Here is a 13,545-nt window from a genome sequence, read left to right as displayed (position 1 = left end):
GCTAGCGTCGCTGCAGACTCTTGGAATGCCTGCTCACTTACGTCCTTTGGGTTTAGTGTCCTGTCCTGATGGATGACCTGTTGTCAGGTCCTGCATGTCTGACACAGCAGTCCGTGTTTTTAAGCTGCTACAACCAACTGCTTTTACATGACACTTGATCTATAAAATATCTATCATAGATTTATATCATATTATACTGAATATACTAAAAAATATGAATTTGAACTAGAATATTACAACAACTGTGTATTTTGTACAGTGTGTAATAACAGTTAAGTGGGAACTCAGAGCTGCCTTCATAAACTCGTAGATTGAATTATGAAATATGAAGTTCCTATAGCTGAGTGGCTTAAAGCATTAATTATACAACGGAGTGTGTTAAATGAGAGAGCCTGCCCTCCATGAAACCGTGGAGGATTTTGACAGAAATATGGCCCCGAAAGCTTCTCCCTTGACAGCCTCCGCGCTCTGATATTATATTCATTTAAATACATTAAATCATCACTAACACCCGTGGAAGTGCAAATCCATTCTATTTTCTGTTACACTTATTTCAGACTTATTTCTAGCTTTCAGACCCAGCTCTTAAATCAATAATAATTTAGATGAGAAATTAGTGACAGAAGCCTGGCTCTTTCCACGTGGGAAGCGGAGCCGTAAAACAGAGTGAATCAAGGCGAAATATCTACCTCCTTGTCTGGAATGGAAAGAGCAGTGATATGAAAAAGCGCCCAACTTTTTCGATTTAACTTCTGACATTTAATTGTGGAAAGATTAACCCGAGGTCATTTCTGCTCAAAGCATATCAGCGCGGATCAAACTTCTTGTAGATTTTCTATCCGCGCGTGTCACCTGGAATATGTTGGAGAGGTCTCGCAGGTTGAAGATGTAGTGGAACTTGACTGCGGTGGGGAGGAAGGTGGAGGAGACGCGCTGGTGCAGGGCCAGGGCTAACTGGACCAGGGCGGGGCAGCTCTTCTGCAGGGCGGCGCTGAAGCCCTCTCCTCTCAGGTGATGAGCGAGGATGGAGGTGTAGATGGTGCTCAGGGCCTCGGCTCCGGGAAACGACAGGGCGAAGACGGAGAAGTGCCGCTGCGGGGGGGGGGGGGGGGGGGGGGGGAATACAGCACAAACAAGGCGGCCACGTAAACCAACGCTCCCCACTAATGATGCAGCCAATTATGCTCCAGACTAAAAGCGAGGGTCACCTTGTGGGTGTTTACAGCGTTAAGTGAGGAGGGACCGCCACTCGCTAAAGTGTGCCTTTTAAATTCAAATGTGACCATCTATAAGTTTGACCTATAATTATATCGCTCATGTTGGGAAAAACAGTTTGTCAGTGAGTGTACGCTGTACACCCCAGAGGAGAGTCCCGTCTTTGATCACAAGCCGCACACCTTCCAATTATTCCAATCCTTTTCCAGTTTTCTGATCATTCTCTGCTGTCGGCACTGTCGACTCCGCTCCTTGCCAATCTGTGATGTTCAGGATGAGCCTAATTTGTTTTAGGTCCCTGGCCTGTAGAGAAAATCTCGGATTTTTGTGCGGGTCCCTGAAAGCAGCTGAACACCTTAAAGGCTGATTACTGCCCTGTGGCTCTAAACTCAAACTAACGTCTCTAGAGGCTGATCTTAAACCGCTGACATCTCCTCTCACGTCAGTCCTGATCACTTTATGGAATCAGAAACAACTGGAACAGGCTCATAGCTCAAAGAGCTTTTAACTCTATTCAGCCCACCTGATGTTTCATGAGCAGATCTCTGCAGCAAGCTAATTGTGGATAAATGACTTTTTTTTTAGGATAATTAAATGAAATCCTGCACTGTCATCTCCCAGAATAAGAACTCATCACCTGTTTTGTACAATCTGCACAACAGAATGCTCTCAGCCAATTCTTCATTATTAAGGAGAATCTTTCAAAAAATGTATCAGACGGTGTAAGAATAACCGTCTATAGGTCAAAAACACAAGGACATGCTGACTGAAAGAGTCTCAACATACAAAAAAAAAAAAAAAAAAAAAAAGCCACAACGAATGTTTTTCTTGCTGCACTTCAAGAAGTCTGGAACGGATCATCGTGTCCTTCAACTTCTTTACAAGTCAGTACGACAGAGCGGTTTGACTTTTGGTATTGAACAGACATCAGCAGAACGGCTTTATAATGACTCCATTTTAAATAAGGCAGACTTTGAGTTGAGCCATGGGGGAGACTGTGACAACGCAGCCGCGAGATCTAAGCTCTCCTTTGTTCCCGCTGCTATCACAGCGTTTAACAGCCAAAGTCATCTGTGCAATCAGCAGCTAACCGGCACTGCCGCACTGTTTGTAAATGTCTAATTTCGCTCTCAGTTCTAATGCTGTGTATCATATACTTTAATACATCTGCTTCATCTTTTTGGAGTCACATTATACGCTCTCCTGACAAGCGACCCCTTGCGGTCATGTTAATGGCGGCCGTTCCTTCATGGCTGCAAAGGCAGAGGGAGCGCGATGTTGTCACACAGCCGAAAAGCATCTTGGAGGGAGGCAGGGTGGACGCTCGGATGCAGTCTATGCCACTGTAATGCAGAGACAATGATTTGCATGCCCAGCGGTCAAAGCTGGTTTCTTTAACCATGAAAGCGATCTTCCCCCTAATCATAAAGAATGAGGCTGGAAATATTCTATGTTTGTCATGAAATCCCATCAAGACAACAACCAACAATGACTGCATTGTGTGGATGTCAAAGTCTGACACTGTGCATCTTCTTCCTCTGTGCCATAGGGCACCATTGTTGTGCAAAAACTATTAAAAACACACCAGACATGTTTCTTCATCACTGCGAACACACACACACACACTGTAGTTTAATTTGACTCACAGAACATCCTGCTGCCACAGATACTCATCAGGGCATCAAATATGTATCAATCCAGCGCTCAACAAATGCACTATGTTCAGCTGTTTAAGGACATTTTTGACTTTTAAACTTTATATTTGTGATTCATATTTAGATTTTACTCATTATACATTGCATTTCACCTTATATAATCCTTTATATCGTATATTATATCACTATACTGCACTATATATTATTCTGGCATACCTGGTTATATCTGTTGGTCTCAGTATTACTCTTAAATATACTACACTGTCCTAACTTTGCTTCAGATGGTGCTGCACTATTACTCATTAGTCACAGTGTAGCTGCTGTGTGTACTTTATGTGTGCTGCTACTGCTTATAATCTGTGTTTCAGTATAATTGCTTTATTTTATATATACATATAGTTATTTAGTTTCTAAATTTTCTCCATTTATCTGTAATTATTCCTGCCTTTGTGCTGCTGCAATGCCCAAATTTCCAATCAATAAAGGATTATCTTTTGTTATCTTAATAAGGAACCAATGGACTCGTGGCTGAGTGCCACAGTCAAGGTGAGAAAGTTTAAAAGTGGACGGAGGCAGAGGCGGACTAACATGCTGATGTTTTAGGCATTTTATGCGATTTGTATACGGTAATGGAAATGTAAATGAACAGCAGCTTAATAGCTTAATCACAGGGAAATTACAAAACACCAATAATGTCATTTTTCAGCATTTTTTGTCATTTTTTCTGCCAATATTCTGAATGGATGCCACATAGTGGTCTGAAACCCACAACAAGTATTCACACACCACAACAGCTTGGTTTCTTTTTTTATACAATAATATATATATATATATATATATATATATATATATATATATATATATATATATATATATATATATATATATATATATATATATATATATATAATGGTCTAAAGTTTGGCTAAAAAATTACAAATAATTATCGAGCAGCACGTAATGTCATCTACGTCATAACATGATGATAACATGATAACATAGAAGAAGAACTAGTGCTCATGTAAGCTCAGCGGTGTGTTGCATAACCAGTGGAACACAATGTGCTGTGAGGACATGCTGTATATGTGTGTGTGTGTGTGTGTGTGTGTGTGTGTGTGTGTGTGTGTGTGTGTGTGTGTGTGTGTGTGTGTGTGCGCACGTACCTGCAGTCGCGGATTGATGGTGAAGCTGCCAGCTGTGGGGTTCATGCAGGACACGTATTGAACGTTGTGTATTTCCTTCAAAAGCAGCTTATTACGGTCATACCTGGGAATACACACACACACACACACACACACACACACACACACACACGCACACAATCATGCAGAAAAAAATCATTATTTAACATCCCTGCGTGCACACACGCCCTAGCTCGCACACACACATGCCTTCCTTTTGCCGATATGGACGCCTCGGCTCCCACTTAAGCCGGTGTGGCTCAGTAGCGTCCTCCTTCCTCTCAATTTCATACCTGAAATCCTCGCAGCATATCTCTAATGGGCTGACCGTGTCTAAGCCAGTCAGCCTGTGTCTGACGCAGTGGAACCATGTTCAGAATGGCCTCACTGTGTCAGGGAGATGAGCAACAAAATCCTTTTAAGGGGAATCATACAACCCTGCACTCACATTTGACTTTTGACTCTCAGAAAAGTTGCAGCATATTGATACTGAGGCGGGGATCTGTCTGAATACTACAAGGAAAATGTTTTCAGTAGGAAGGTGTTTGAATTATTATCAGCTGCTGGCACTCCGAATTATCGCTCTCTGTGTTAATACATGGAGAAATTCTCAGAAACTGTCCATCATTTAGCCAATTAAGGTGAGGAACAAGTCCGCCGCTGATGTGGTATTTTCTGAAAATCACCCAGCGAGGCGCAGTCTCATCCTCTTTAAACAGCCCAGGGATGTACTCATGTTTGCTCATACATATATATTGCACAGCCGCATGTAAGTGCCAGCCTTACCAGTGGTTGTAGTCCATGTGTTGGCGTATGAGTGTGTGAGGCTGCACCGTGCCATATGCGTCCACCTCAGGCATGTTCATGTCGTCTATGAAGTAGATCAGTCTTCTGCTGCCTGGAGGTCCGTAGTTGCGCCCTGCTTTCTTCTCAAGGGGCTTTTCCAGCACGGCTGTGCGGGAGATGAATGGACGAGGGGAGAGCAGAGATGTGGGGGGGATAAAGGAAGGAACGCTGAGAAAGATGTAATTGAATAGCAATATTTACAGAGTAGTTCAGAGTTGGAGTCACGGGTCAGTGTGATTGAACGGGAAGAGTACATAAGCCCGCTGCCTTAAGCCGGGGGTCGGGACCTGCTAAAGGGCTCCTGACACAAATCAATGGGAGGACAAATTGCTTTACATGTAATAAACAAGAGCAAGCAACTTGAAAACCATCGTCCCCTTTTTAAACTTCTGTTAGTGAATGTGCAGTTAAATAATGTTAATCTAATCAGTCCAAAATCACAAGTCTGTCTCAGAGGACGTAAGCCTGGTCCCAGATCTCTGAAACGCCTTCAGCGTCTCTGGCATTCAAATTCAGTTCTGCAAGGTGGAGACCCTGTCAGCCAATCAGAGATATTTCTGTTTTCTAGATTAATGTTAGTAGCCTGATGCGTCTGATCACGAACGTTTGACTCCTACCTTGGAGCATAGCAGACGTGGTGTAATAGTTAAACGGTACGTTTTTAATCATGCATTTCTCTGCGTCCAAGGATCCCAGTTTGTCCCCCACCAGAACAGACTTCCCCGTCCCAGCGTTCCCAACCAGCATGACGGGCCGGCGATGTTCCAGGAGGCGGTCCATGAAGTAACGAACCCGGATGGTCTCCGTAGTGTGGACCAGACACGCCTGCACAGGGGAAGCAAACAAAAACATGCATTATGTATGTGTTGTGTGTACTGTATCTCATCCATGTTAGTGTATTCTAAAGGGTTACAGGCCTGCAACTCATGATTAATATCACTATCAATTAGTCCAGCAAATTCTTCTAATAATAAATTTAGAGTTCTGTCGACAAAATGTTTAGAAAAAGCTGAAAAAGCTCATGTTGGAGAAGCCAGAGCAGGGAATAGTCAGCGTTTTTGCTTGATAAATCAGAGCGGATTTTTCGAGCCGATACACATAGAAACACATTTTCTTTTTGTTAAGGTCCCTTAAATTTAGTTAGAAGAAACTATTCAGCACCAAAATATGTACTGCTGAACATTTTACAGTTGAAAAAGACACTTGTAAGTCCTCTCTGGTGGACAAACTAAGCAGTGAAGACAGGTTTCACCCAATCTTTTCACAATCAATCATCTCACTGAGCCGCAGGTATGATGCGGCTCAGGATGCTGTGGGGCTGATGGGAATCGGGTGATAATTCTCTTTGGGTTCACTGCTGCATACATTATACAGCATATATAGTAATTTGATCTATTGTCACTATAAAAACAGTCATTAATTCAGCTTTAAGCTATTCATCAATTATCAATATTGTATGTAATGTAGTTAAAGAATAAGTCCAGTAGCTGAAACTGTATAATTTCACTCCAAACTTACCAATAGTTTGAGAAGTCTAAAACAACCTGCTGTACCTGAAGCGGTGTGTCTGTATCCATCTCAAACTTGGGCACCATCTTGGCCCAGGGTTCAAACTTCTTGCTCTCGGGGTCGATGTAGTAATCAAACACGGTGCCCTGGGACGGGAACTTGATGGTTTTGAACTCGGCCACCCACCACTTGCTGAACTCCACTCTGTAGTCGACCAGCTACACTCACGCAGAGCACACACGCAGAGACACAGAGGGTGAGCGGGTGGTCAATACTCTAAAATGACTTCCTCTCTGCGTTTTCTCCCCCGTGCAGCAGCTATGGATCTGTGCGTTTGATTTACACTGGTGTGAATACAAACCAGAGGACAAATAAATGACGACAACATAGAGATACAGCCACAGCAGTTGAAGGGTAGAAAATGAGAGATGGCAGGCCTATCTATCCATCTGCCTGACTCAGACAGTGAAGCAGACTCATCACCTGCTGGCTGGCAGATCCTCGCCTTCCTCCCTTCCTCCCCACCCCTTGGTACCTGTCTCCTCTATTCACTCCCAACTCTCCAGTCAATAAAACCACTTAGCATTTAAATGCATCTGTGATGGGAAAATAAAGTGGAGTACATTTGTACCGAGGGGAGAGCAGTTTTATCCCATAACTTAGATGGACGCGCTTACTGTACGGCACTAACTGGATTGCTTAGCAACTGCTCGCCGCGGCTCTCCCGCTGATTTAAATTCAGCCAGCCTGTGCGTTGTTGAGCTGGAATGAAGTCCACTTCATTTTCAGATGGAGATCTCTCCCCTTTTCAAAAAAAAAAAGCTGCCATTTCTTCGACTGGAAATAACTTTCAAATGACTTTTCATAAATAGAGACACAAAGTTGAGTTGCATAAGAGCCATCAGGGCTTGAATAGTACCGAGGAATACCCATAATGCAAGTGCAAAAAAACTCTTTCAGGAAGGGGTTATGAGGAGAGAGGAAAAATCATTCTGCTGTTTCCATTGTGTCTCGTTCTTTTCCCTCTTTACGCAACCACTTAGTAAACGGCCCCCATACCCAGAGGCCCACGCAGTACCTGGTCTTGGAACATGGCTCCCCCAAAGGCCCAGACAGCGGCAAAGACAAAATAGAGCTCATAAAGTTCCTTGGCACAGTCTGGCGGGGTGTTTTCTGGAGTCAGCAGACACTCCAGCAAGTAGCACAGCATCTGGACCATGCTCTGCTCAGGGATAGGGATGATCTTCTTAAACCTGAGCAAAGACAGACACGTTGCATCACCAGATTCAAGCATTTCCACTGACTAGTGTTTCTCATACGGCACCAGAAAAAAAAAAAAAAAACTGTGCTGAGAGGAGGAAATAAAATGTTAAATTATGATTTCACCTTATGTAATTTTGAACTGTCATACATTTTTAACAGATCTAACAAATACAGCTTTATTTTTCCTTTTTTTTGACAAAACACAGCTCAGTTGCATTCACTTCCAAGAGAGCAGATGACAAATGTGTCTGTGAATATCTATGTAGCATTATGTTGCTGTACAGTGGTGCATGTTCTGGATTTTTGGACTGGCAATGAGGACAAATTATTCCTCCTCTCCGTCTCCCTCCTCTGCTTCCTGTTTTTGTTGTCTGCTCCAATAGCAGTGGTGATGGAGGTGTTGGAGGAGGCGAGTGGTCCTGTACAATAGAATGCAGGATGGCATCCAGCTCCTCTGAGTCAGTGCCTGTTTGCTTCAGCCCACTTTTGCACAGTCCCTCCCCACGTTATGTCACACCCCGACATCCTGCGTCAACTGGACGTGGCTGTGCGGATGCTGTTTCGTGGTGACACAGAGCTGCTGCGTTACCTTGATCTGAGGGTGTCCAGGCAAGAGGGGAGGTACTTGTCAAACAGTATGGTCAGGTTGGCTTTCTCTGATTGGACCTCCCTCCTGTCAATCCAGCTGGACACTGGTGGATTCCAGCCAAGGTCTGCTGGGTTGATGTACAGGATGCCTGGAAAAGGAATCAGGGAATGTTACTTGCTTAGTAATTATGGACAGTATCTGCAAACATGGCTGGATTAAACCATTGTGCATCCTGGGGGCCCTCTGACCCCCCCTGTATGGGCCATGTCACCTTCACATCTAATGCATGAAGCATGCTACACATGGCTGCGCCAGCATTTGCACAGTGAACAAACTTAGCCTCAGGGTTTCTGAGCATTAGTTGGTTTGAGGCGATTTGTTTAAACAGAATTTTTTTTTTTCTTTAGGAATATGTACCAGTGAGCTACTTCATTTCCTATGTAATTCATCTGCAGGCAACCCACAAAGATACATCCTAAATGACATTTAACAAGAGTCTACAGCCATGCTAGCAGCTCTGTGAGGCTGTGTTTAGCATTTAGCTCAAAGCACACACTGAGTCTAACATCGACATGCTAACATGCTGACATTTAGCAGAATGTTTAGCATGTTCACCATCACACTTAAATTAGAAAATTAGCACTAAACACAGAGGACACCTGAGGCTGATGGGATTGTCAATAGTTTGCAGCAGTTTGGTCATAAACTAAAGACCTGGAGAAATAAAGTGACGATGGCACTAGAAGAAAAGTCAAGAAATGGCCAAATTTATCACACTTCATGATGAGGTGAACGTTAGTGTTTGTACCAAATTTTGTGCAAATCCATACAAAAGTTTCCTTCATTTGACACTGAAACACTGTGATGTGGCTATGGTCTGTTTCGGTCTCCGTCCACTCCTGAGAGAAAGTGTCTCTTTATCTGCTAAACTCTCCGTTGTGTTCACCAGACAGCTGCTCACTGTGTCTGTCAGCTGTCTGGTGTTGGGCAGGTTTATCAGAGATTTCCAGTGAAAACAGCTGCCTGCTGTGCCTGAAAATGTTGCAGATGAGAGTGATGACAGCAAAGCAACACATTCGAGCTGCAGTCTGTAAAATCAGAGACAATTAGCTGAAGATGCTGAAACATTTGGTCGAGCTGAGGGGAAGTGCAGACGTGGGTGATAATTCCCTGCTACACACTGTTAGCAGAAAAATACCTCTCAGTGCAGCTTTAAGTTCTTAAAACTAGATTTTGACATTTTGACAAAGGACTGTACAAAACATCGACATGGATGCAGCCTCTTTTGGCCCCCTTGGGTCAGTTGCATAGCTGGCAACCCCTAGAAATCCAATACCACCACAGGACGGTGAAAAGTGTCCAAGTAAAAGGATGAGACAAAGAAAGGGCAGCTACCTGCTCTCGATACAGTGGCGGGGGTAGCGGTGCGAAGGTGGCTGATCTCAAACACCAGCCTCATGGTGGGGTCCAGAGGGATCCGCTCATTACTGGCCAGAGTCAGCACCTAACAGACGGAGACAGCATATTCGCACACAGTGAACAGCGCGGAGATGTGACTGACTAAGAATGTGTTTTGTCACGTTCTCCTCGGCTCGCTTCGCTATTCTCAGCGTTGCAGGCACACGCTGTCATTTATTCTCTCATCCACGGAGCGCGAATAGTTTACTACTCTCGCGCGTCAGCGATGAGTCAACCGCATCTTCCTATTCATATCTGAGTGCTGACTTAGCAAACAACAGAGAGCGAAAACGTGTCACTTTAGTCATTCTGATACTGGATAAAAGACTCACTCCACAGTTACTCACACACACACACACATTCAACTCGCTCACACCTTGTTGTCATCCATGACTGTGTTGAGTGATTCAATCCACATTGGGTCAATGTCTCCATCCAGGACAATCCACTTAGGTCCGCTGTGACTGACATTGGCCAATTCACGCATTATACTGGAGAAGAGGCCTGTAAGGAGAAAACAGTTGACATTTCGGACATGTGACTCTTTAACGCATTGTACCAATCAGGACTGAGCAATCACCGTCTTTCCACTCTCTGGTCGCCGGGTTGATGATGCCAAAAAGCTCGTCATTGGTCACAGCTTTGGGGTTAAGGTCTGCCCACACAGGTCTGCGCTTCATGTCCTGATAGGTCCTTTGGAGTGACCTCATCACCTGGCTCTTTCCGGTGCCTGCGTTCCCGATCACAAACACGGAGTGACGCACCGCCAGCAGCTCCTCCAGCTGCACCACCTAACACACACGCACAGAATGAGACATTTTCTGTCCTGCTTTGTGTAGATCACACGAAGGACACGGGTGACATGGTGGACAAATAAACACTGACCCTTTTACGGCAGCAATGTAGATAATGTAGCGTTTCATGGGCTGCCACACAGCGGAACTCAGTCCACTGCTTCTCCCTCTTAATGCTCTGGTTTATGGTGAATATAAAGTGATGCAGGATGACAGGGGAGTGTGGTGCACTGCAATGCAGCGCAGCAGCTTAGTACACTGTTCACAGACTACAATAAATGACAGCAGTGGTCTTCTGGAAGGACAGATATCTGCACCCTCATTATTCTGTGTTTGCACACATAAAGGGCCACTCCAGCTATTTTACGCGCTGCTTAGCTTGTCATAGGGACTAGCAGTCAAAAGTTGTATGTTTCTATGAAGATCAGAAGTGTTCAAAGTTGAAGCAGTGAAAAAGAGTGTGATGAAATATGGGAGAAAATATATATAAATCTAAATAAATATAGTCCAGTAACATTTTTAAGCTCGGCTCTTCCTCTTCTGAAAGTGGCTCACACTTATCACTGTCAGTCAAGACAAACAGGCCAGAGACAGTGACGTGATTGGCTGTTGCTGGGGTCTGAAAGAGCAGACAGCCAATCGCGTAACTGCCTCATCCGTTTCTCTTGACTGACAGGCAAAAGCTTATTTATCCCAACTCCAGGGAACAAAAGTGATCAAATTAAGCACACTCTAAACTCAGTATGCATCCAAAAAAAACCCACTTTTTTGTGGGAGTGCTGTTGTTGTTCACATTCCCCCACAGTGCTGTACAACAGACGCTGCCCACAGCCTCAAAAAAGGAAATTGTGGATGGTGGAGTGTCAGCTTCAGGAAAATGTGAAATATTTGGGCAAAGATTTAGTTTCCTATTAATGGAGTCAAAGTCTGATTGAGGTCCGATGTAGTGGAAATGTATCTTTTCTTTCGATTTACTATTAAAGGGACGGACAGTGAGCAGAAGGATGACATACTACGTCATGTTAAATTATAGATACTGGATTATTTCCCAATCTGATGATATTATTCCATATTTCTTTGATACAGAGTTTGAAAGACTTGGTCGGAACCAGTCTCATTACTTTCACCCCAGTTTCTCCAGTCCAGCCCTTGTAACGCTTGTCTTCTGTGTTGGCTGGCGTGCCTCAACAGTCAAATGAACACACTCGCAGTTAACTTTTTGAATTTCCACCGGCTCGCTGTGTAATATTTTCTGTCAATTCAGGCATGGGAGGTGACACCGCAGAGTGTGTAACAGACTAACAGAGGGGGAAAAAAGGGGAGAAAGAGAGATTTCCACCCCGCCTCCATTCAAACATACAGATGGTGAGCTCAATCAATGCCATCGATCGGGCTCCTCGCGGCTCCTACTCACCCTCCATTCAGCCGGAGCGCGGGCGGCTTTACACTCTCAAAGGCCCCGGCTGATTACTGCTTTGATGTGGGGAGGACTAATGCTAGCGCAGGCTAACGCTAAAGGTATGCAATCTCTCTCACCTCGCCTGCACACACCCCCCTCTCCACCCAAACCCCCCCACCGCCTCCGCCTCCCCCCTTTGTCTGAAATCAAAAGCTTGGTCGCACAAACAAAGACAGTAAAAGTTCAGGCTCTGGGGGTGGATGGTTGTTATTGACCACTCCGCCATTCTCTCCCTCTTGCTCGCTGTGTTTCTCCTCCTCTTTGTTTATTTCTGTGGCTGCCTCTCACAATGTCAGGGTTAAGTGGCATGGTGCAGCTCCAGCCTCCATTGATGGAGTGTTATTATGTGGTTCCCGTGTCTATTTGACCTGAGGCAGATTGCACTTATTTCCCCTGGTCCTGCGTTCATCTGTCTCTGACATACACTGCTTTCTACTGTGCATGTGTGAGCGTGTGTGTGTATCTGTATGTAACATAATGACTAGAATTAGGTCAGTAGCTCGGGCACCTGAACTCTCATCGCAGCCAACCGTTTGCTTTCTGCAATATTTGCCCGATTCATCCGGACGCGGCAGACTTGTCTGACACTAATGTGTATTTCCCAGCGGAACATTATGACGTGAGGTAAATAGCTTTTGGAGAGAACTAAGATAAATCTAAATGAAAGTGCTACAACTGTAATATCTGTCTAAATTGTTAAAGATGAAACCCCCATTTGGGGACTTCGCAGATAACTTATGATTGTGTTTGCCTTCATCCTTGGCTTAGCAACACTTGTGACACTTACATTTTTTTGAGCTCTAATCAAAACAGAATCCGATAAACTCAAGCAGACAATCATGTCAGGGGGCTACCGAGGGATCGCGATTACTGCACCTTGAGTACAAAATTGTCCTCAGCCTGTAACTTCAAGTGCAGAATGGACTCCTTCACGTGCTTCTCAAAGTCCAGGTCTCTCTTCCTGGGGACGTCCAAAGCGGGAAACAGGTCGCCGATCAGGCCCATGAACACGGGCATGTCATCAGTCACGATCTTGGGGATGTTGAAGTCTCTCAGAGCTCGCATCAGCACCTGGTCCTCCGCTCGGTCGGGGTCGCCCCTCTTCAGAGAGCCGGCCACCACCAAGACTGACTTGATGGCTCGGAGGCCCCAGTCGTAGTGGTCCTTTGGTAAAAGGAGAGAGAGACGTCAGTGAGCAAATGCATAAGCTTTTAGTTTTATAGCAATGTGTTTAGTGCTGAGATTAAGATGGTAAAGCTAATTAAAAGTGATGAGCTGATCCCTCTAACATCTCAGCTCTCCATATTATGAACCTCATCAGAGTTTATCTGTAAGATTCAAGTTCTCCACTGAGATCCTTCAGTCTTCAGACAAACTAATATTTCCCTCCAGCTGCTGACTGAAACCTGTGGAAAAACACTCGCTCCATCATCTTAAAATACACGGAACGTATCCACGATGCCACCTCGGCGTCTCATGTCATTAAGGGACCCATTTAACCGGTTTGTGTGCAAATAAGAAAACAAAGCTGTGTCGAGTACTGAAACAGGGCAATGTTGGTCCCTCAGTCCAAGGT

The 13,545-nt window shown here is 44.6% G+C and overlaps 1 protein-coding gene across 1 annotated transcript in view; it reads right to left on the bottom strand.

The window, feature by feature from the left end:
• The window catches only part of dnah9 (dynein, axonemal, heavy chain 9), a 118,232-nt gene that overhangs the window by 63,450 nt on the left and 41,237 nt on the right, over positions 1 to 13,545 (bottom strand). The window contains exons 37-47 of the mRNA XM_070990066.1: positions 12,846 to 13,133; positions 10,297 to 10,507; positions 10,093 to 10,220; positions 9,654 to 9,762; positions 8,259 to 8,406; positions 7,485 to 7,659; positions 6,451 to 6,624; positions 5,515 to 5,722; positions 4,838 to 5,003; positions 4,034 to 4,136; positions 853 to 1,092 (exon numbers count right to left, since the gene is read on the bottom strand). Of these exons, the coding sequence (XP_070846167.1) occupies positions 853 to 1,092; positions 4,034 to 4,136; positions 4,838 to 5,003; positions 5,515 to 5,722; positions 6,451 to 6,624; positions 7,485 to 7,659; positions 8,259 to 8,406; positions 9,654 to 9,762; positions 10,093 to 10,220; positions 10,297 to 10,507; positions 12,846 to 13,133 (1,950 nt within the window). The remainder of the gene's footprint in view (positions 1 to 852; positions 1,093 to 4,033; positions 4,137 to 4,837; positions 5,004 to 5,514; positions 5,723 to 6,450; positions 6,625 to 7,484; positions 7,660 to 8,258; positions 8,407 to 9,653; positions 9,763 to 10,092; positions 10,221 to 10,296; positions 10,508 to 12,845; positions 13,134 to 13,545) is intronic.

The sequence above is a fragment of the Chaetodon trifascialis genome, chromosome 21 (assembly GCF_039877785.1).
Source record: "Chaetodon trifascialis isolate fChaTrf1 chromosome 21, fChaTrf1.hap1, whole genome shotgun sequence".
NCBI lineage: Eukaryota > Metazoa > Chordata > Actinopteri > Chaetodontiformes > Chaetodontidae > Chaetodon > Chaetodon trifascialis.
The sequence above is the reverse complement of the archived record's forward strand: the minus strand, read 5'-3'. Positions and strand labels throughout refer to the sequence as shown.